The 22,932-nt window shown below is 51.1% G+C and overlaps 1 protein-coding gene across 1 annotated transcript; it reads right to left on the bottom strand.

Annotated features, from left to right (window-relative positions):
• Window positions 1–490: 490 nt before the first annotated feature.
• On the bottom strand, window positions 491–21,783 carry TMPRSS9 (transmembrane serine protease 9). The gene is made up of 20 exons (XM_090126099.1): window positions 21,576–21,783; window positions 12,415–12,560; window positions 11,474–11,601; window positions 11,060–11,127; window positions 10,492–10,667; window positions 9,752–9,793; window positions 9,299–9,412; window positions 8,280–8,451; window positions 7,811–8,085; window positions 7,549–7,685; window positions 6,659–6,971; window positions 5,964–6,135; window positions 4,821–5,092; window positions 4,015–4,151; window positions 3,120–3,477; window positions 2,923–3,039; window positions 2,503–2,674; window positions 1,957–2,222; window positions 1,344–1,480; window positions 491–886 (listed from the first exon to the last, which is right to left on the bottom strand). Exons 2-20 carry the CDS (start codon window positions 12,530–12,532, stop codon window positions 725–727), a joined length of 3,336 nt encoding a protein of 1,111 aa, XP_089982225.1. The 5' UTR covers window positions 12,533–12,560; window positions 21,576–21,783; the 3' UTR covers window positions 491–724.
• Window positions 21,784–22,932: the final 1,149 nt, after the last annotated feature.

The following is a 22,932-nucleotide window of genomic DNA, read 5'->3' as shown; positions in this document are numbered from 1 at the left end:
CCTGCTGTGTGCAGGTCACCAACCAGCAGCCCAGGCTGCCCAGAGCCACATCCAGCCTAGCCTTAAATGCCTGCAGGGATGGGGCATCCACAACCTCCTTGGGCAACCTGTTCCAGTGCCTCACCACCCTCAGGCTGAAAAACTTCCTCCGAATATCCAACCTAAACCTCCCCTGTCTCAGTTTAAAACCATTCTTCCTTGTCCTATCACTATCCGCCTATGTAAACAGCCACTTGCAGCTTTCCATAATCCACTGCACAACAGCACCATCCCAGCAGTGATGTGCTGACACTTTGTAGGGGCATAACTCAGGGCTGCAACCGAGTCCATTTGTCTCTTAGAGTGACTCTGAGATGGCAGTGCACAGACAGAGCTTACCTACATGCTGTGATTTTCTGGCATGTGTTTGTGTCATCCCTCCGGCTCAGAAGGCCAGGTGTTAATGCACAAGATGTTGGCCATGTCTGAAGATGGGACAGGTCTCATTTATTTATAGAAAAAAAAAAAGTCTAGAATTGCATCTTTCTAAGCAAAGCAGTTATCAAATAACCCAGTGTCAACGACTGCAGTGGGTCATACCACACAAGCATTTGCTGAGTACTTGCAGACCATCTTCACCCCTTTGCAGCATCCAAAAAGTGTACAGTAGTGGTGGTGGGGTCGGTGTGTCCCCTGGCAATTATTCTTCTCATTCGTCACCTTCCCTGAGTGGTGAAATTCAGCTTCAGAGCTTGAGGTTTTGCGCGATCCAGCCTTGCACTGCTGTGACTTTGGTGTAGACCCCAGGGAAGTACGGCCTGGCACAGCCATAGCCCCAGCTTGTGATTCCTGCTAGAAACCACCGTCCTGAGTGTTCTTTACATGCCAGGGGCCCACCTGCATCACCCTGCAGAGAGAGGAAAAGGGTCCTGTACCAAGCCAAGAAGACAACCAAGCCAACCCAGCCCCCAGCTTGAAGATGATTGTGCTGTCCAGAATGCAGGAACATTTGCTGTCCCATTGCCTGCCTCTGCTGGAGCCCAGAGGGCTGCTCAGTGATGCATTTGTATGCACAGAGACTGGGACTCTTGAGACATTTCTGGAGATGCAGCAGGGTTGTGAAATGGGCTCTGTGTTACCCTCGTGGTGTCCTGTTTAGTGTTACCTCTGTGTGTATCCCTGAGCTGTCCCAGGGAGGTGGAACACAGCACAGCATGTGTGGGATGGACTCAGATGAGGTGATGGGAAGAGGAGGTGGTGGGATGGACAGCTGGGCTGGGGGTAGGGCATGGCTCTCCTAAAGGACGTGGGGACTTTGCATGAGTTTGCTCCATTCCACAGCACCATTTGCTGCTCACACTCACTGAGCAACTGTCGACGGTACCCTGTGGGAAACCAGCGCACACCATCCTGCTGCTGATCTGGACAGGATAGAACTTTTTGCAGTCCTGGTCTCCAATCACATTCACTGCTGCTTTTTGCAGATGCTTTGTCATGAGGCCTGAGGAGGCAAATATCGCTGTTAGCTTGGTGCAGAGCTCACAAGAAATAGAAGCATGTGTAGGAGTAGGGTCTCTGTAGATTTCCTCATGTGCAAGAGGAAAGAAACCTGCACTGGGAAGGTGACCCAGGCCTGGTTCCTCCCCAGCAGAGGAAGCACAGGAATGTCCTTTTGGGCTATTGTTTGTCAGGCAGTTCAGCTGACTGAACAGAAATGGGATCAAAGCAGTCCTTGTGCTGCAGGAGCATGGCTGGAGCAGCTGGAAGGATGGAGAGTGCCATGGCTGCCGTTAGAAAGCTTGGGAGGTGTAACCAGATGGATGGGTACAGCCTGTGGGGGACAGAGGTATCCCCTACAGAGCATGGGTTATGTGGAATATTTGGGGCAGTGGGATGGGAAGTGTAGTGGGGCCTGCAAGGTGGGTGGCACTTAACATGGCCATCATGGGTGTGTGAAGGAGCCCTGCCAGGCAGTACCTCCTTCCTTGGTGGAGCCCCAGCCTGTGATGAAGCACCTGGCTCCTTCCTGGAAGATGTGTGAGTTGTCTGGGAGACAAATGGGTTTGATAGTGCTGCTGAACCTGACAGGCATGCTCAGCTCCAGCAGTGCCACGTCGTAGTCCAGGCTGTAGACGTTGTAAAAAGGGTGCTTGTAGATACGGAATATTTTCTCCATTTTGCCATCGTTGCCATTCAGGAAGGGTGTTCCTAGAAATGCCACCCACATTTTCGGGTCACTGTAACTGCAGAAAGACAGCAGAGCTGGCTGTTAGCATGGCTAGCAAGGAGTGCTGCTCCTGCATCTGTGGGGCTGGGATGCATCACAGCCACACACTGTGAGGCCACAGCCCATCTCCATCACACTGCAGTGCACCCAGGCTTTGCTCCACTCATTCCTCTTCCTGCTTACCTGTAGGGGCTCATCTCTAACAGGCAGTGTGTGCTTCTGGTGAGGCACAGCATCCCGACCACAAGGAAAGGAAGGGCAGATGGGAGGGAGGCCGAGGGCCGTCTCAGACTTACATATCAAAGCAGTGAGCTGCAGAGAGCAGCCACCTATCGGCAATGAGGACAGCCCCACACTTGTGCTCCTTCTGCCGAAGCCAGAGACTGACTTGCCACGGCCATTCTCCTCGAGCTGCAGAGCTCCCACCCACGATCTTGCTGAAGGCCAGAGCAGTGGTTAAGCCGCAGTCTGGGACAGAAGAAGAGGCACTACGGTTTTAAATAACCATAAGCATAACAGATATTCCTTCCCTATCCCCTGCAGTGTGACACATCTGGGAACTTGTTATCTCACATGGGGATGTGTGACCTGAGCTGTCACACAACAAGGGATGTGTAGCCCAAGTAATGGCACTCGGATGGCAAGTGGTGCTGCGCAGAGCTGGCATGCCAGCTCCTAGTGGCAGACTGGGCAGGAGGCTGCAAAGTAGTGCTTACCACAATTGCTCTCATCAAAGCCATTGCTGCAGTCAACAATTCCGTCACATTCGGGATTTTCTTTTCCAATACAGACGTTGCTGGAACACCTGAAGGTGAGGCTGGTACAAGGCACCACTGGAAGACAACAACCCAACTCAGCGCCCTCTGTTCCAGGGCTGCAGGTCTCAATGAATTTGCCGTTACTGGACTTTTACCTGGAGCGTGGGTGGGCTTGGCAGGCTCAGTGGATTTCAGAGCTGTGGAGGTTTCTTCCATGGTGGTGGTAGTCTTCTCATTCAGCGTGGTTTCACTGATGGCACTTGTAGCTGCTGTACTGGGATGGAGCATGAGGATGTCTGCAGTAGTTCTGGTGGTGGCTGAACTGGAAGGAGCACCTGTGCTGGGACTGGGAAACTGTGAGATGGTATCCAGAATCCAGTCGTTGAGTTTGGTAATTCTGGAGTACACACCAGGTTTCTTAGCTTGGGCACATCCAATTCCCCAGCTCACAATGCCAGCCAGATAAAACACGCCCGGGGTGACCTCGCAGGCCAAGGGCCCTCCTGAATCTCCCTGGGGAAGAAGCAAGGTCATGGATGCTCAGCCCACGTCTCCAGCACATATGTGCACAGAACTGCTCCTCAGCCACACCACGAGAAGTCAGCTAAGCTCTCATTCTCCTTCCAGCCCTGAGGGGCTCCGTTCCCATGCACTGTGTGCAACACGTGACTGCCCAGAGGCTTAAATTGGTGCTGATGGCTCAACCTGGCTGCAAAACTACGCAGTAGTGTTTGCCAGGAATGCCAACATCTCACAGCACCCTTCTGCAAGTGGAGGGGAATCAACAACAACCACTTCTTGTACTGCTGCCACAGGAAACCTGCTTCATCCAGGGTTGCTGGCAGCCCAGATGGGGCAGTGGGATTGAACTGCTTTAAGTCATGCTTAATTTGAAGGACCTTCATTTGCTTTTTTAAAATTGCAGGAGAGCAGGCCGTGCTTTTAAGCTAAGGTACACATGGGAAGCTCGGTAAATATTTCCCAACGCCATGCTGAGGCTGTTAACACAGGAGCAAGCTGCAGAGGAGCGGAGAAATCCCAGGCTCTTACCTGGCATGAGTCTATCTTCCCCTCCAGGAAACCAGCGCAGATCATCCGCTCAGTGAGGGAGAAGTTGTAGAGGAAGTTGCAGGTCTTCTGGTCTATGATGCCCACAGATGCTTTCTGCAGGATCTCAGACATGGTGTCTGCGTGCAGAGCATGGGATTAGTGCAGCAGAGGAAAGCAGGAGCTACGACTGCTTCCAACGCTTCAGAAAAGCAAGCTCCGGTCCCAGACAGGAGCTGCATCCCGCATGAACTGCCCTCCTACTGGAAGCCCCTGAAGCTCCTGGCTCACCTCAGGGTGCAGTTTTGGGCCTGGATACAGGCCACTGGGCACAGGCAGCCATTTTCTGTTGTCTTGGCAGTTGGTGGGCTCCTTGTCGCTGGTAGAGAGTCAGCAGAGCTTCTTTGGTAGCACACATAGCCCCCTAAGGCCTTCCCCCTGAATTGGGTTCCTAGCTCTTTCTCATTGCTTGGAACATCATTGGACTGAGCCTCATCAACAAGGACAACATTGAGCTTATTGCATCAAGTGCTGCCAAGGCAGTGCTCCACTCTTGCTTAATATGAGAGAACCAGTGAGGGGAGCCAGATGGGTTCTCCTGGCTCCTGCCAAGCCATCTCCCTTACCTTGTTTGCTGGTGGCTCCCAAATAACTGCAGTTTAAGGTGTGCCCTGTTTCTTGCTTACTTATGTTTCTGTTTGGTCCTGACCTCCCCTACCCTGTATACGTGTAGGGTCACAGTCACACAGGCTTTGCTGCTGAATCTGTCTGTTCCAGAGCAAATCAACTGATAACACATCACTGCTTACCATTCCCTTCTTGGAGGTTTCCCCACCCAGAAATTATGCACTTCTTGCCAACAGGAAACTTCTGCACAGCGAGTGGGAGGCAGATGGGCTGGATGTATTTGTTGAAGACAAGGGGTCTTGCCAGCTCAAGTACAGCTACATCAAAGTCCAGAAGGATGGGGTTGAAGAGAGGATGTGGGATCACTCGTGTTACACTGACTTTCACTGCGCTCCCATCAGTTCCATTTAGTGATGTTGTTCCCATGTAGGCTTCAATCTCTTCTGGATTTGTCCTGTAAATACACAGTCTGAATACATACGCTCGCACACATACACCTATCCCGAATTCTGAGCTGGCAGGCTGTTTAAACTGCAGGCAGCATTAAGGGATTTGTATTTGAAGCCTCACTTTACCAAAGCAAAGCCCAGAGCACACAGATATGTCCCCAGAATTCTGCTTCCAGCAGTGGCACCTGTTGGATGTGTGCTGAAGAGCAGGAAAATGTGTGGTAATCCTCTCCCTGCCCCCCAAAATGTGTGTCTTGAGGATTACAGCAGCATACAAATGGTGCTTATACTCAAAATCTGTGGATGGATGGCTTCTATTAGAATTTTTCTAGTTGTTTTCTCATTTTTTAACTCCATGTGAACTTCAAACATTCATCACTTCATACAGTGAAAAGGTCTACTGTTTAATGATGCAGAGCTGCTTCTTGTTTCACTTTCTGTTTTCCTGTCCAGCTGTTTAACATCAGTTGGGAGTTTCCTGGAACTCCCAGCTGATGCCCCCCCACCTGTTTTGCTTTCAGGATTTATTGTTGTTGTACTGTGTTCTTGCTACCCATGCTCTGTGCTAGGCCATCTATAGGTCATGCCAATGGAGGCATGAACTGCCCACATTCTCATTAAGAGCTGATTATAGAATCTTAGCCTCACCAAGGTTGGAAAAGACTTCTGAGATCATCCAATCCACCAATACTGCTCACTGAACCATGTGTCTCAGTACAACATCTGAACGTTTCTTGAACACCTCCCATGACGGTGACCCACCTCCTCCCTCCCTGGGCAGCCCATTTCAGTACCCAACCATCTCACTATGTGTTTATTTCCTATGTTACAGCCAGTTTTTCCTATCTGTACCTGCACCAGCAGGCACGGACTCACTCGTTGAAGCAGTGTGCAGCTGACAGCAGCCAGCGGTCCCCAATGATCGTTGCCCCACAGAAATGCATGGAGTCTTCCTGCAGGCTGACCTGCCACGGGATCTCTCCTCTGGAAGCATCGGTTCCTCCCACAATCTTGTTGGGTTTAGAAAGGCCAGGTCGTCCTCCACACTCTGAACGAAAGCCAAAACATGACCTATGAGTACTCCTAGCAGAAGAGAAATGAGCAGAGGCTTTGGCTCTCTCTAAACAGTAAGTCTGAGCAGGGACAGGTTAGGGCTGAAGGTGGGGACAGCTGCCCATGCCTGCTAACCATGGGGTCCCTGGCTGTGCACATCTCGGAGCTGACAAGTCATGCTTCCTTCCCACAGGGAACCTAAGTGGGATGATGCATGGCTGCTACTAGGTTTCAGCTATCGATTTTGAACTTCTGGGAAGTTCCATGTGGCAAAGAGAAGTGAGCGATCAAGGAGAAATGCAGAGTCAGCCAGTGCTGGGCAAACATCTGCCCATTTGGTTGCACAGGTGAAGGAGCCCGTGACGCTCAGCTGTGCAGGCAGCAAGTGCCATACAGTGGTTGGTTGTGTGGGTCAACTGCCAGTGGGAATTCCAGCTCAGTGGAAGAACAGACCTTGCACTCTCATGTGCTAGCCACTCCTCTTCCTGAGGTCATACCCACCCCCTGGGTGATCATACCTTGTGGTTTGGGTGCAGTTGCTGGTTTGCTGGCAATTGGTGAAGAGGTGGGGATTGCTGTGCTGGTGATGGCGTTGAGTTCTTCAGCGGTGACCACATTACTGTTACTACTTGAGTGTATTAGTGGGACAGTGCGTGTTATGGAGGTGGGAAAGGGAGAAATAGCATCCAAGATCCAGTCTCTCAGTTTGGTAACACGTGTATAAACCCCCGGCCGCCTGGCTTCAGCACATCCAATTCCCCAGCTCACGATTCCTGCCAGGAAAAACTTGCCAGATGGTTCTTCGCAAACCAGCGGCCCACCAGAGTCCCCCTGCAAGAGAAGCCCAGGTGGTAAACTCTTCTCCATGGATTTGTTTCAGCCTAGTGATGGGTGAAGCAGCTCCCACACTGCTCTTAGTGTGCTTTGCTGTTAAACTGTATTCTTATGCCCTTGACTTGCCAGAAGAGCACAAGAACATCCTCCATAACATGCTGCTGGTTCAGTGAGCTGTTAAGCTGCTGCTCTTAAAGGCTAAGCCCAGCCACCCCTGAAGAGCCAGGTGGTGGGTGGACACTGTGCGATATACAGGGTGGCCATGCTAACCTTTTCATGTTTTTTTTTTTTTTTTTAACTTGGTCCTATGGTGACTACAAGTCAGCAAGCAGAGGAAGGCAGTTAAACAGCTGAAGAATCCCCTTAACATCAGTGCCCTGCACTGAGCACTACAGAACATATTTTTCCTCTTTTGCTATCCCTGACCCATGGCTGGATCCAAAGCACGGCCCCAAAACTCTGGGGTGCTGCTAGCATGGTGTTGAATCCTGCTTCTGGAAGTGCTACTTGGTACATACCAGCCAGGAGAAGCCTCATGCAGGGATGTGTGTCACCTTCCCAGGGCAATGCTCACCTGGCAGGAGTCAATTTTCCCCTCCAGGTAACCAGCACAGAGCATCCTGTCTGTGAGGGCATGGCTGTACAGGCTGGAGCACAGTGCCTGGTCCAGCAGCTTTACCGTTGCTTTCTGCAGGAACTCAGGTTTCACCACTAAATGGGAAAGATTCAGCCATGAGCTCTGTGCAGAGAGCCTGGCGTGGGATCCTGTATGACAGCCCACCCCATCTGCATGCCCTTCCTGCTGCCTCCCTTGCCACACGCCACAATTTGCTTACAGAAATCCTCCTTGAGGTATCCCCAGCCAGAGATCAGGCACTTCTTGTTGGTAGGGAAGTGATGCCCAGCGTGTGGCAGGCACACGGGCTGGATGTACTTAGTGAAGGTCACGGGTCTCTTCAGCTCCAGCACAGCCACATCGTAGTCAGCTGTGTCGGTGTTGTAGGAAGGGTGAGGGATGATCCGGGCAATGCCCATTCTCACTGCACTGCTGTCTGCACCGCTGATGGAGGTGGTCCCTGCGTAAGCTGCCCACATGGCCGGGTCCTGGAACCTGGAAGAGAGATAGCTGGGACTGTGCAGCCCTGCAGCATCGCCCTACTGCACTGTGCAACCTGCTGCACGCCCTGCTGTCTGCTCTGGGACGTGGGCTCCTTGCAGCGTGATGCTTGATGGAGCTGCGTGGTGCAGAGGGGGTCTGGGCCAGAAGACTGAACAGCATTTGGGAATAGCACAGCTAGGACTTACTCCATAAAGCAGTGAGCAGCAGACACCAGCCACTTGTCTGTGAGGATTGCAGCACCGCAGAAGTGCTCATTGTTCTCTCGCAGGCTGACTTGCCAGGGGAACTCCCCTCTGGATGCCTCTGTGCCTCCGACTATCCTGCTGGTAGTCTGCATGGCAGGGCGGCTCCCACAGTCTGAAAGAGATGAGGGAGCATCAGGATTGCGCCAGCTGTGCCCCGGCAAAGCGTTCCCTGGGGCAGGTGGGAAAATCTGCTTGTGCACGTACTCAAGAACCAAACATTTCTAGAGATGTCACAAGAGACCTGCAAATCTGGAAAAGGGCACTGCAAAGCACTGACCCACCACAGAGTCCTCTCTGAAACTCCTACAAGCAAGAAAAATCCAGAGCGAATTATCTCTTCTAGCTTCACAAGCTCAGCCGCTGCTGAGGTGCTTCCAGCAGTCCACAGTTATGCAGAGATGACTGCCTGGAACACTGTAGACCAGAAAGGTGTGGGCTGGTTGTTGGACCTGCAACACCTATAGGTCATCCTGGGTGTGCACAGGGGAGCAGTAGCACTGCAGGGAAATGGGAGAGACTCCCTTCCTCCAGCAGTGGCTGTGGGAGATGCCTGCAGAATATGCTCCCTTTACCAAAGTCCTTTCAGGCAAGGAAGTGTGTGCGCACACCAGCTGTCAGATGTGCTCCTGAAGGCACAGAGTAGCTCAGCTCCACACTGCCGGGTGTGTGGAGATAGGGCTGGGCATGACCTTGTGGCTCAGGCTTCCTGGGGTGCTGCCACTGAATGGCTGCAGTTTGGGCTCATTGGATTCACCAGCCCATGGGAATATGACATTCTACCCCAACGTTGTCATGTCCCTTTGCTGTTGGTAACAGGACCGGCACATTTCTAGGGTGCAAACTCTTGATGCAGACAACTTGTCTGACAAGCTGTGCTGTCTTGTAACCTACTGCTAGAAGTCTACTGGTCAGAGGCTGCCCGTCCCCCATCCCCAGCAGTCCTGTTGCAGGGCACTCACCGCAGCCCTTTTCATCAGAGGCGTCGGCGCAGTCCTTCTGGCCATCACATTCAGGGTTTTCTTTCCACACACACTGCGTGTTGTGGCACATGAACATGTCACCAGGGCAGCTCCCTGGGGACAGCAAGGCTCGGGTCACTTGTGTCTTCTGCAGACCTTCCACAGCTGCCCCCCAACCCCACCAGGGGCAACCACCACACTCAGCCAGCAATGCTTGCGTCCCCAGATGATGGAGCCAGCAGCTGAGCTGCAGCTCTTGCTGAACTTCCATGGGAAGCAGGGGAGCACAGCCCTGGGTCACTGTGTGGTGAATAAAATGGGGCGCAAACACATTTTGTATCTGCAGGCAGAGTGCCGGAGAGGAGGAGGCTGGAGGGGAACTGGGACACATTGCTGCACTGATGAGCATTTGCTCAGAAGGGCACACAGGTCTTCCTGCTGCCCGGCTCCTACCTGATTTCAGTCCTGGTTTGTATGGAGAAACATCACTGGGAGCTGTAACAACAGAATTGAAGAAGTGGGGCTCAGCAGGGAGGTCCCCAGTGGAGGGCACAGGAGCTGTGTACTCTCATTACTGCTGCTCCCAGGCAGCGCTGGCAGAGGTTCTACTTCACCTCCAGCCTGCCTGGCCATCACTTTCCCCATCCCATGGTCTGCAGGAGCTCTGCAGTGAGCTCCCAGCCCCGTTCACTTCCTGCAATCCTTCTCCGCTTTGCTCCACCAGGGGCACAGAGCATGGGGAGGAAGGAGCTCTCTACAACCCTGCAAGGTTTTGGGGTGATGGCAGCTGTAGGGAGCAGCTCCCAGCAGCTGTGGCAGCAAGCTGCATCCCAGGAAAAGCTTCCAAGGTGGAAGCTGCAAAGAGCTGTTCCATTTGGGCTGCTCCCATCACTGCAGTGAATGCAGAGGGGGCTGCAGAGGAGCCCACAGCTTCACATTTCCTAGGCACACTTCTTTTCAAAGACCCACGATCACACGTGACTGCAGTTAGCTAAGGAGAATTTCTAGTCAGATGGTTTCAGGGAATAATTTACATTGCTGCTGGGCACTCCGCTGGAAGCCTCCAGGGTGTCCAGCCCTGAGCCAGTGTGGCTGTTTGAGACCCCGCCTGGTGGCTTTGGTGGTGCGAGCGAAGCTGCTAGCAGCCCAGGCTGCCTTGCTCTGCCTGCCCAGTGGTTGCATGAGGAGCACACCTGTAAGAGAAGCTGAGGATATCGTCCCAAAGGTGGCCAGGGAGAGGCCCTGCTCCTGCAGTGCGGCCGCCAGCCCGTGTCGGAGTGCGTCCTCTTCCGTGGCAGAGCTGAGGGGCTGGGAGTCCTGCAGGGCGAAGCGGAGGCGGAAACGGACAATGACACTCGAGTTCCCACTCCTGCTGGAAGACAGAATTCCTGAGCACATGTGGCTCCATCAGCAGCAGAAAGGACAGCTTCTTAGGCTTCCTGCCTATGGGGAGCGTGAGGGAAACAAAACTAACTCTTAATTTCAGGCTCAGGTGCACCTGAAGGTTTGCTCTGGATCAAAACAGTCATTTGCATTTTCTTCTTTGCCCCAAAGTTCAGCTTTGATTGAACAAGCCATTTCCCTTTGCTTTTCTGACTACATTTCCAAATTAAAGAAGGCAAAACATCGCTGCAATCCCTCCTCCCCTCCAAAAAACTCCAGCCTTGACTTAAAAGCTGTTTCTCTCTTCGCTAGTTTAGAATAAGAGCACAGCTGTGTGTTTCATAGCGGAGCCCATCAGAACACCCTGAGAACGCTCACCTGTAGCCCAGGATGGTGCAACCAGTGCAGCTCCAGTCCAGATGGGAGTCCTGGAAACTGGACAGAAACTGCAAAGCAAAGAAGGATGGTCATACTATCACTGGGCAGAAAACCCCAGGGAGGTGGGGCTGGTTGGTGCCAGAATTTTCAGGAAGCTGGAGCTAACTGGAACATCTTCTTATCTCTGCAGGCAGCAGGAGCACCTGAGTCCAGCTCATCTCAGCACATGTCACCCTGCTCCCACCCTGATGAGTAAGAGATGCTCGTGTTCCTCCCACCCTTGGCTTTTTCTCCACGTTCCGCTGAGCTAGGCCTTGGGGAACCACTGCAGGGCCCTATTCCTCAGCAGGAATAGGGCCCAGGACACCCAGCAGCCCCTGCCCCGAGTGTGGGATGCAGAGCTGCTCAACTCACCAGCCTCTCGAGGGCGGGCGTCAGCACCCGGTAGTAGTCTGAGTTCTCTGCCTGCAAGCTGCTGTTGAACGTGATCCCTCGCAATTCCACAGTGTGCTCAAAGCTGGTCTCTGCTGCAGGATGACAGGCTGCCAGAGAAGGAAGGTGTCTGTCAGAGGCACAAATGGCTCACAGAGGTCTGGGCTGCGGCTGGGCTCATCCCTCCTCTGCTTTGGAACACGGGTTACCTCATGCCATTACCTCCCTGGTTTCAGTAGCTTATCTGTCCCTGCAGTGCCTTGGAGGTGCCATGTGGCCATGCAGGGTAACCCACACATGTACAAGAGGAGAAATCTGAACTTACAGCCAATCTGAACATTAAAACTGTAGATTTCTATCAAGCCTTTAACAACAGTTCCCAAATAGATGGTTACAGCCTTGCAGGGCGATCCCTGGCTGGCCCCATCCCTGCAGGAACAGACTGGGAAAGGTGTGCTCGTTATCAAATCAGCTCAGAAAGTGGCACCATGCAGCAGAGATGTACTTGTGGGATCTGCCAGGCAGATCAGGCTGGGCACAGCGGGGTGCTGGCCTGACGTGGCATCTGGCCACGGTACACCAGAGGCACCAATAGCAGGTGAGACAAAGAGATGGTTATGTGCTGGAGTGGGACCATCAGTGGCTGCAAGGGGATGAGGCAGGAAGTGGCTGGGGAAGCAACTAGAGATTTGGAAAGTCGCTGAGAGGGATGAGTGGGGAAGAAATCACAGGCGACAGTAAGGAAATCACTCAATATAAGAGGTGACATCAGCCTCTGCAGTTTGGGTGAGTAAATGGGGAGTGCTGGTGATATTCTGTCCTCAGAAGAATATTTTGAGGGTTTCTGGTATGGGAATTATTGCAGTGAACTGTGCAGACCATTATTCTTCTGGAGCAGATGGACGTCCTGGCTATGCACTCACCCAGCAGGATCCCCAGGTAGAGAGCTGTCACACTGCCCACGACAGTGGCAATGATTGTCACCTTCCAGCAGCTGGCCCTTGGTCCCCTTCTGCCCAGCACCAGCTTTATTTGGTCCATGCCTTCTGAGCAGCTCTGAGGATGACCTCTGCAATGAAAGAGGAAGAAAATGACATATTTGGGGTGAAATGTGAGATAGCAGCAGAGGTTACCCATGGAGCTCCCACCGGTACAGCAGCACAGAAGGTAAAAGGACTGGATGTGCTGCATCCCAGCCATGCCTCAGGCTGCCATCAGGTTTTTCTTCAGCAGACAGTCTCCAGCCCTGATTTAGCAGCAGGGTTTCAGGGTCCTAGCTCCTACAGTGCCAGGATGAATGGGGGTGCCAGCTCATAGCAAGAGATATGCCTGGAAGCAGCAGCCGTAAGGATTTCCAACAACGCTATCAGAATGCAGTGCAGTTGCATTCATGCAGGGATAACTGACAGTCCTGGATCCAGGGAAGGAAGGTTGTTTCCTCCCCTGTACTCTTCTGTCCTGCTGGGGAAGGTATTAGCTCCACAGGTAGTTTGGAGAGTTTGTGGATCCCAGTCTTGAAGCCCCATAGCTGCTGAATATGCAGAGGCATTCTTATCACTGAAATGCCCAGAACTCTTCTAAGTATCATAACAGCAAAGCAAGCTCAGCTCAGCCTTTACTGAGTGATGTGCTTTTGCTAGAAGTAGCAAAGTCTCAAATTCTCAGCACTGAGTTCGAGCTCTGATTGCAATGAATCCACAAACAACAGGACAAAGCCCTGCAGAATCTTGCCTCTCCACTGGCCCAAGAATGAACAATTGGGAGTGCAGGGAAAAACATATATCAAATGCTTGGGTTGCATTGAGCTTGGGCTGAGTGACAGCACCACAAGGGAGCTGCACAGGAAAGTGGTGTGGCCAAGTCTGTGGCTGCTTCTTTTTCCTGGATGGAGGCTGACTTTGCTCTTCTAGCTGTTCTAAGGTGTGTGATTGCTCCAGCACATCAGCTTTTGCTCCAGCAATGCTGGAGGTCACAAACAGGGCTTGCCTTGCAACGCAGGGAGCTGTGTCCTGCCAGCAGGACATACAGCCACTGTGGGAAACATTCCTCTGTTTGGGAACTGGTGAGAGAGAAGTGCCAGGGAATGGTCCTGGGCAAGGCTGAGGACTGTCAGTTTTGTCGTTGTGGGGCAGCAGTGTGTCCCAGTTGAGCCCAGCCCAGCCCTCCCTGATGGAACACAAAAAGGGAACTGCTTATAGATACTGGGAATCTTGGAGCACCTTCTGGTGGGAAGGAGATGTTGCTGCATGTACCTGGAGGTGTCTTTGTTGCTTTAATGCAGATTGCTGACAAGAGCAGAGAGAAACTGAGGTAAATGCAATGCCAAGAACGCTGGAGGATTCACAGAAGTGTGAAGTGTTGCACAGGGTAGCATGCAAGTGGGATGTGGGAGGTCTTGTCTACACAGATGCATTTGGAAGGAAAGGAAAACTGGAGAAGAATCCAAAACTCGATGAAATATTCATGAAATACCTGCGGAATAAATGAACACAGCCAAGGGTAGGAATGATGGGCAGTGATGGAGAAATGTTTGCCTGCATTTTGTTCCTGTGTTGCAACAGGGAAACCTGCTAGGCTGTTAGGGAAGAGATGGAGGATAGGATGTTTTTAGTAGACTCACCGTCCTCAGGCCAGGAGCTGCTGCCCTGCTGCAAGGCAACCACCAGTGCTGGGACCCCACACGTTTACAAGAAAAGCTTGAGCTCAAGAATAATATTTTCTGTTTTTTTTGAGAAGGGGAAGCAAAGCCAAGTCCCTGACATGGCTCAGAGCTTTCTCCATCCCACTCTCTGCTTCTCTTTGGGCCAATAATGTATTAATTACCCTTATTCCTCAAATCTGGATTCATTGCAATTTCCTTGTCTTCTTTTAGCATGAGTTCATATCTTGTTTCTTGGTGGTACTGAATGGCATGAGTTTATATCTTGTTTCTTGGGTGATAATGACAGCTATCAACCAGGACACATTCCAACCCACCTACTGCTCTCCTCACTGCTGGAGTTCTCTTCCCACCTCCTCTGACTGTTTCACCCACTGGCTACCGACAACCATCTCCCCTTGATCAGGAACTGCTGATACCTGCCAGGAATATCACACCCAATAGTTACCAATCATCACGACCCCACTATGAATGGACAATATTCCCCTCTTCTCTCATGCCTGGACATAAATATCTATCCCCAACCTCCTCATCACATCACCATCTCATTTTTAACTGAATGCCACCATCACTTCAGTATTATCATCACCCTATCCCATTCATTAGAGCCTGTCATGCTCTGGTTACTGTCACCCCTTTGCTTCTTGCCGTTGGATTTGTACTCACTGCATTCTGCATTTGTTACCATCTGTCATGATCTGCTGGGTGCTGATCGTCACGTAGCACAGCAGTATCAACAACCATCTGCTCCAAAGAGAAATGAGAGGGACCTTCCTGCTCACCTGCCCGGCAAGCAGAGGCTGTCATGGGGGAATATGGCATCAAGGGTGATGGTCAGTCACACTTATCCTCATAGTGAGAGCTATGAGTGTGCAGTGACTCATAAATAACCGCTGTTTGCCCATTCCTGTTGTATAATATCCTTGCAGAGTGACCAAGGAAGGGGGTTTCAAAACTGGTGAAGAAAGAGATTGTGCCTGTCTCAATGGTGTTCCAGGTGGACTGCTTCTTCTCCTGATGAAGAACCTCACAGCAGCTCTCCAAAGCCAGCAATGCATACATTTCTTTTACTTACATCAGTCGCCATCAGTGCCATTCATGCACTGAAGGTGCTCAGTGTAAGGTTGTCCAAATGTGATCACAGAACTGCCAACAGAGGGCAGTTACCACTTTTGTCAGCACTCAGCCTACGGTTGGTCAACAGCAACCAGCACTGAATGAATCAGCCCTGGGCATCTTCCCTTACCCATAGAGAGGAAGAAGACACACGACCCTTCCAGGACAATTTGGGTTGAGACAGTTGAAATACATGGAAGTTTTGGAAATACAAGAAACGTTGGTCTTCACACCCAAAATTTGTTGGCTTTGGAGCAGTTCTTTTGGTGGTGGTGGTTTGTTCTGTTTTGTTTTGTCTTTTAAGGACACAGCCTCTGGCTTCTGGGAAATGGCAGATGCACAGAAAGGATTGTTAAGGCAAATTCTGACAACTTCAAGGACTTTTCTCTCCTCACTCCCACATTCTGGCATTCCAAGGAAGGCTACAACAGCAGGCATCACTGCTGCTATGAATCAGACTGAGACCAGGAAGCTGCTAAGGAGCAGCCTTTTCTAATGTAAATCTATTTCAAAATGAAAGAAAAAAAGAGGGGGGAAAGGCAGGCAGGACACAGGGAGCAGCAGAACCGTTCCTGAAGCGCTTTTCAGTGTTTTCAAAGAGGCATCAGCGGCTCTTTAAACTGAAACTTCCAGATAAGAGATTTTAAAAGGCCACTTCTTTGTGAGGCAAGAGACAGAGAAAGGGGAGAGGAAGGGAGTCTATCCAAGATGCCTCTTTTTTTTCTTCTAACAGACCTCCAAATATTCTTTTTCATCTGTAACAGAGCTGGCAGAGATAGGTGCTTTGGGCCCTGTGTTTCGTTAACAATATCTCCATTTGACAATTCAGCTCTTGCTAAGAGGAGACAGGTAAGAGACATCTTTTCCAGTGGTCCCTGTGACCTAAATGCATACAGATGAGCAGTCCCTTCTCTGCTCCTTCAATAGGCTTTGGAGTCACTGCCTGCCTTGCAGTATGCTGAATGTGGAAGCTCAAAAACACAATCCAGATATGCTGACCAGAGCAAGAGAGGTCACCAGTGGCCTTCAAAGGCAGGGCAGTGGCATCAGAGATGCTTAGCAGAACAATAAAAACGTGTCTTCTTTGCTCTCCCTTATAGCACAAGGCAAGCTTATTTTCTTCTCAGCAAGTGGTGTGAGTTGAAAGATAACTACTGGTGAAATGAAAATGCAAAGAACTTTATGCCCTTCCTACCTGCAGCCTTGGACTCCACATGGGTGCTGTGAATGACCATCCAGCTCCTGGAGGATGGAAGCTGAACAACACAGAACAGCAGGAGGAGTGCTGGTGGGCAATGAGGGACCAGACTGACCTGGCTGCAGCTTTTCCCAGCACAGCCTCCCTGGTGATGCTCCATGTGTGCTGACTAACTCAGCAAGAACAAATCTCCCCTGATCCACCCCTCTTCACCCTAGGGTGTGATGCTGGACACATTCTACTCCTTGGGCAGAGATCAACTGAGTAGAATTAGGTGTGCAGCCAATGAGACCACATGTCCACTTTGGCCCTGTGGTTTGGAACCATGCAGTCAGGCAGGTTGGAAAAGACCTTGAAGATCATTAATTCCAACCATCAACCTGAGCTACCATGCCTCATCATGAAACCATCCCTCAGTGCCATGTCCACCTGTCCTCATTTCTTGCACCACCTCCCTGGGCAGCCCAGCCCGTTCCAGTGCTTGATGTTAGCATAGGAACAGCAGCATCACCCACATGTATATGGCTTGGGGGAATGATAATCGAAGGGTTGGCTCATTTTGGCACGAGTTCTCCATCTGTGCTTCTGCCTTTCGTAGACCAGTCCATAGCTATCCAGGTAGGGCTGCAGGCATTCTAGTACTCACGGTCCCTAAGAGAATTATTTGTCTGTGGCAATTAAAGCCAGATGTTACTGAGCTCTCCCAAATTAACTGTTGGCAGAATTCTCTCAGTACATCTTAGTGGGATGGACAAAGTCTCAGAAGAAGACTACACGAGATGTGTGATATCATGGCATCTGCCTTCCTACCTGGCTGCTCCATTGCCGTGCTTACCCACATGTGTCCTTCTATGTTTTGCCTCCTCAAGAAATCATGGACACACAGAGCTGTGTGAGGATTCCAGTGCACCTCTATCACCTCTGACAATGGGGAAGAGGCAAACAAGAGGGAAGTTGAAAGGATGTCAGTTTGTCCCTTCGCTGAAACTAAACTTCAGAGTTTAATTAAGCTACTGCTGAATCAGAAGGGAGACAAGGCAGGAATCAGCACCAGCAGTTCTCCCTCTGGGGGCTTTTCTCTTGTGCATGGTGTCCTTGTTGATTCAATGTCTCTCTGATTTTGTAATAATTATTCCACATCTTGTCCTGAATCTTTACATGATTTGGTCATTCCTGATGCTTTGGAAGGCTTTTGGGGAGGGAAGCAGTGCAGCAGTGGTGCTCCTGTAGGTAATTTAGGTAATTCCTTATCTGAAAGTGGGCTGGCACCGCACACGAGGAAAGACATTGAGCTAAAGAACAGATATGTCAAATATCTCTTTATGCAAAGAGAAGTAAAGGTTGCTGGCTGTTTCTCTGACATCTGAACTTATTATTAATTATCGCATTCTTTTTTTCCCCCTTAAGGGTTAACTTATGCTTTTGATAGAATATCTTTCCAATAAGTGGGAAAGGACTAATGAACAAAGGTGAGGTGGAATTTCATAGTATATTCAGTTCTAGTAACCTATATTCTCGATCAATAGTTTAAGCCAGAAGAGATAAAAAGATGAGATGATGATGACTTGTAAACAGTAAGTCCATATTGCAAGAGCATAGCAGAGGGCGGACATTCCTCACTGCCACAAGATAAGGATCATCTGTAAGAACGTTAAGGAGAAGAGCAGCAATGAGCTATGCTGTTCAACACATCTCTGCATAAAAACAGATCAGCAACAAGCAAATCTTGTTGTTGAAGGGCCGAAGAGCATTAACTCTCAGAGGCTCATGAGTTTGTGGGGGGAATGTTGAGAAGAAAACGCACATTTATGGATTTTTGTCAGAATATACATTATGAGCAGTTAGACAGAATTCCTTCTCATTGGTCAAACTCACTAATGCCAGCTCTTGCAAAATGTGAAAGCACCTGAGGTGGAAATGTGATGGTGACCTTCTATTGTGCCGATGGCTGTCTCTGCCACAGGGACTGATGTCTCCTTGGTCATTGCTGCTGCCTTTCATCCACCTCCTCAGGTCTTTCCTCCCATCTTCCCAGTCCTCTCCAGCTCCACGTTTAGTCTCCGCCCTTCAAAACAGGAATGCTCACTCACACATCTCACACTGCTTTGCCCCAGGCTCCTTCCTACTCCCCATCTTTCTCTGTTGCTGTCTACCAGAGAACATCCCTGAGCAGCATCGCAATAGGTGCCAAGCCTCTTGCCTTGAAAAGGAGGAAGGAAAGAAGCACAGGGAAGGAACAGCTAAATGTGTCTTCAGCAGTCAATTTAATTCAGTCTGCAGCAGATAACGAATGCTTGAAAATCCTTATCATAGAATCAGAGTCACCAAGGTTGGAAAAGGCCTCCAAGATCACCCGTCCAACCATCCACCTACCACCAACATATCCTCACTAACCCATGTCCCTCAGTACCACATCTACACTCCTTGAACACCTGCAGGGATGGTGACTCCATCACTCCCTGGGCAGCCCATTCCAGCACCTGATCACTCTTCTGGAGAAGAAATTTTTCCTCATATCCAACCTGATGTCCCTGGATGGCAAGGTCCAGACTGGAGTCTTTGTGTTGCACATTCGGATGTTTTATTCTAACACTACAGTTATAAAAAAAAAAAGCCAGTGTGCTCCAACCTTTTGAAGAAGGTAATAAAACATCACCTGGCACTATCCCCAGCAGGTTGGGACTATCACAGAGTACCTGAGATCTCAGCACAGCAATACTGAGCACTGCTGAGATCTCAGGTTGTCACACTGCCTCATGGTCAAAGGCTATGCCTCCCAGACAGAGCCTTTGGTATGAGAAATATGTGACTTGACTAGGGGACAACAAGCTGAGCAACAAATCCACCTGCAGCCTTGGGAAGGAGTGAGCATTTGGTGAAGGGTGAGCAAAGGACTGATGATTTATCACCGTGGTAAGACTTGTGGTATTTTGTTGTGGAAGCAGAACCACCTCTCTTTGGAAGGAGAAAACATAAAAGGGAAAATCGAACTGCAGTGTGCACCTCTGGGTCAGTTCAGTGCTCCAAAAGAACAAATCACACCAGCAAACTGTGAGCTGAAGCAGAGGAGAGGAGACAGTAGAACACAGAGAAACAACAGAGCTGCTTGGTGGCACTCCAGATTGAGAAGTGCTTAATGAGCAAAGACAGAATGTCCACATGTTGTGGACACAGCCAACCTGGCCTTTGTGTTTCATGTGGAACAAGCATCTCCTGCCACCAAAGCGGTTTCCTGAACCAAGTAACTGTTGTGCTTCAGCCTTTTGCTTTACCCCGCCTCCAACTTTTGCAACATGCACATGCAGAGCTGGGTATGTCCCCCCATCTCCATGGGCTCTCCTTCAGGGGGCTATGCTGCAGCTGGGAGTGCAGCCCTGCCTCCTGTCAGATGAAATGCCCTCCATCCCCCAGGAGGCAGCAAGACCTGAGCTGAGAAACCTCTTTTCTGCTCATGTAAATCAGCAAAATGCCCCCAGTGCTGTCTGGGACTGTGAGCATCCTGCATGCTAACAAACCCCGGTGCACCGTTCATGGGATTCAAAGCAGGATTAGTAACGCTCCTGCACTCTGCTTCCTTGCAGCATCCCTTTGGAGGTGCGTCTGGTTCAGCTGCTCTCAGCAAACGCAGAGACACTGTGCGGGCCTTGTTTATTGTCCCTTTCGGACTTCAAATGTCTCTCAATTTACAAGTAAGAAGATCCTCTTCCTGCCTGCCAGCTCTGCAACTCAGCTCATGACAGGCTGAGCAGTGCAGCTCTCCCATTATCCTGCTAACAAAGGCTCTAACAGCATTTCCACTGCAGGGACGCTCAGCCCTGAGCTCCCCCCTTGGTGAGAGAGCACTGGGCTGATCTGGACCCGCAATCTCTTTTTGAACTCCCAGCTATGTGTCAGAGGGTGAAATAAAGGCTGCCTTCCTGTGACCACACGGCGCAGATAGTAAATACTAAATTTGCTCTGGGAATATCCAGTAAGCAAGGAAGTTCCATTTTTGTCCTTCTCACAATAGGAGCACTATATAATGTGATACTTCTCAGCTGATGAATGGGCAAGAAAAACTCACCAGCTTAACTCACAGCGCTTCCTTCAGCCGCAGCCATCCGAAATGCACTGCTCCACATTGACTGCAGAGGCAAGCAGAGCAGTACCCTGCTGCACCAGTGGAGATACCACCTTGGAGGACCTCGGAGGACCTCTGGCAAAAAAGTGTCAAGCCCGCAGAGATTCAGTGCTGAGCACATTTCCATGGACAGTTTTGTTCCTTTGGATGGAAATCTAGACAGGCTGACCCTCCTCCGCAATCACAGTTCCACTTTTGCAGCGCTCCAAACCTCAACAGTGCCACTTTAGAGTCAAATGAAACAAAAAATTGCACTAAAACCACAAAAGGATCACACAATAAGGAAAACTATTGGGCCAGCGATGGCTGCATAGGAAGCAGTGAAATTATTTGCATGTCTGGTTCTTAATAGAAGTTTTGATGTACAGAAACAAATGGCACCAGCTCTGCCTGAGCCCAGTGCTGGGCAGCAGCATCATCACGGCTGGGCAGGAGTACCAGGGCAGGGCAGCACCAGGGCTGGGGAGGAGTACCAAAGCCAAGCAGCAGTACCAGAACCAGGCATTACCAAGACTGGGTAGTACCAGGGTTGGGTAGCATCAAAACCAGGCGGTACCAGAACCGGTCAGTACCAGAACCAAGCAGTACCAAGGCTGGTGCAGCAGCACCAGGGCCAGGCAGAACCAGGACCTGGCAGCATCCAAGACCAGGCAGTACCAGAACCGGGCAGTGCCAGTACTAGGCAGCAGCACTGGGATCGGACAGTACCAGCGCCAGGCACTGCCAGAACTGGGCAGTACCAGGGCTTGGCAGGAGTACCAAGGCCAAGCAGTAATACAAGAACCGGGCAGCACCAGGACCGGGCAGTATCGGGGTCAGGTAGCATGAGGTCTGGGTAGCACCAGGGCCAGGCAGCATACCAGGACTGGGCAGAACCAGCACCGGGCATCACCAAAACCAGACGCAGCACCAGGACCGGGCAGCGCCGCGCCTCGAGAGGGAATGGTATCCGCGAGGGAAGGCAGAGGCCGCTCGGACGGCACGGACTCACCTGCGGTGCTGCTCCGACCGCCGCCGCCGCGTTTGCCCGGCCGTGCCCGCAGGTCGGGGCGGTGCCGGGGGCGGACCCGCTTTCCTGCCCGGCTCCGGCCCGAGGCGCAAATTCCTCTCCTGTTTGGAAATTCGAGCGGGGACATCCGAACTCTGAGCCCGCGGCGTGGTTTCTGTGCTTCGCTCTGCGGTTCTCTTCGATACGGCAGCGTTTCACAGACGGATGGAGGGAAAAGCGGTGCCCGAAGGGCTGAGCTTGTCCCGGTAACCAGAACTGCTCGGCGAGGTTCAGTAACACCGTGCAGGCGCTGAACGGCACTGTCCGACCCACAGAAAGCACCGCAGGGCGCTCCGATCCCAAACCCGCTCCGTCCCTCTTCTCTGCTGTACACGAAAGGATTTCAAAGATGAGTCCTCTCATTCTGATCCCTGGGAAAGCTGATGGCATGGCGAGAAATACAGTTGGGTTCAGTGGTTGTGTGCCCTCGTTCTATTGCTTTGATAAGGCTTTGACCAGGCTGCCCAGAGAGGCTGTGGATGCCCCGTCCATCCCTGGAGGTGTTCAAGGCCAGGTTGGACAGGCAGCCTGGGCTAGGATTAGATATGGAGGTTGGTGGTCCCGCCTGCAGCAGGGGGGTTGGAGCTTCATGATCCTTGAGGTCCCTTCCAACCCAAGCTATTCTATGATTCTGTGATAACAACTGAAAAGCAGAAGGGAGACAGAAAACAACATGGGTGACAATGGGGTATACATATAATCTCAGGTTTGTCTTTTGGTTACAGCTGTGGCATAGCTGAGGATCAGGGCCATGCATGCACACTCAGTGCAATTCATCAGGGTCCTAGGGGTCCCCACTTACTCATGTGCACAAAGAAAATGCAATGGTATAAGACAACAAACCTGTTTGCAACTGGGCAATGGAGTGAAGGTCCTCACGTGGTTGTGCAGGAGCTCTGCGGGTGGGAGTTTCAGAGTGGCCCTGAGGACAGCCTGCAGGCCGGCAGCATCTCTGTGCAAACTGGTTCCTGCACTTCCATCAGTTGAGTATCACTGCTGGAGAATGCAGCCTTTCCTTCCAGAGACCCCCGAGGTGGTTCTTGCAAATTGAGCAAGGCACATGAACAATTGACAGAAACAGCCTGCAGATGAAGAAATAGTCCCACAGGGCAGGTCCTTGGTGCCTACTTATGCATGCATCAGATAGAGCAGTACAAACATTAAAGCCACACAAGTTTTTCATTCCTTCTTCAGGCCAGAGGGGCTCTGGGCAGCTGAAGGAACTGTGTTGTCTCTGCTCAGTTCAGGGAGTGGGACCAGATGGCCTTTAAGGTTCCCTTTAAACTCAAACAATTCTATA

The sequence above is a fragment of the Phasianus colchicus genome, chromosome 28, assembly GCF_987193195.1.
Source record: "Phasianus colchicus chromosome 28, bPhaCol1.hap1.1, whole genome shotgun sequence".
In the NCBI taxonomy this organism is placed as follows: Eukaryota; Metazoa; Chordata; class Aves; order Galliformes; family Phasianidae; genus Phasianus; species Phasianus colchicus.
This window is presented reverse-complemented; position numbering and strand designations above follow the sequence as displayed.

Bases quoted from the DNA above. Each gene is read 5' to 3' on its own strand.
- TMPRSS9 (XM_090126099.1), bottom strand. From the start codon at position 12,532: ATGGACCAAATAAAGCTGGTGCTGGGCAGAAGGGGACCAAGGGCCAGC. The intron at 7,686-7,810 runs GTAAGCAAATTG...TTTCCCATTTAG, and splicing joins ATACCTCAAGGAGGATTTCT to TGGTGAAACCTGAGTTCCTG. The intron at 6,136-6,658 runs GTATGATCACCC...GCTTTCGTTCAG, and splicing joins AACTGCACCCAAACCACAAG to AGTGTGGAGGACGACCTGGC.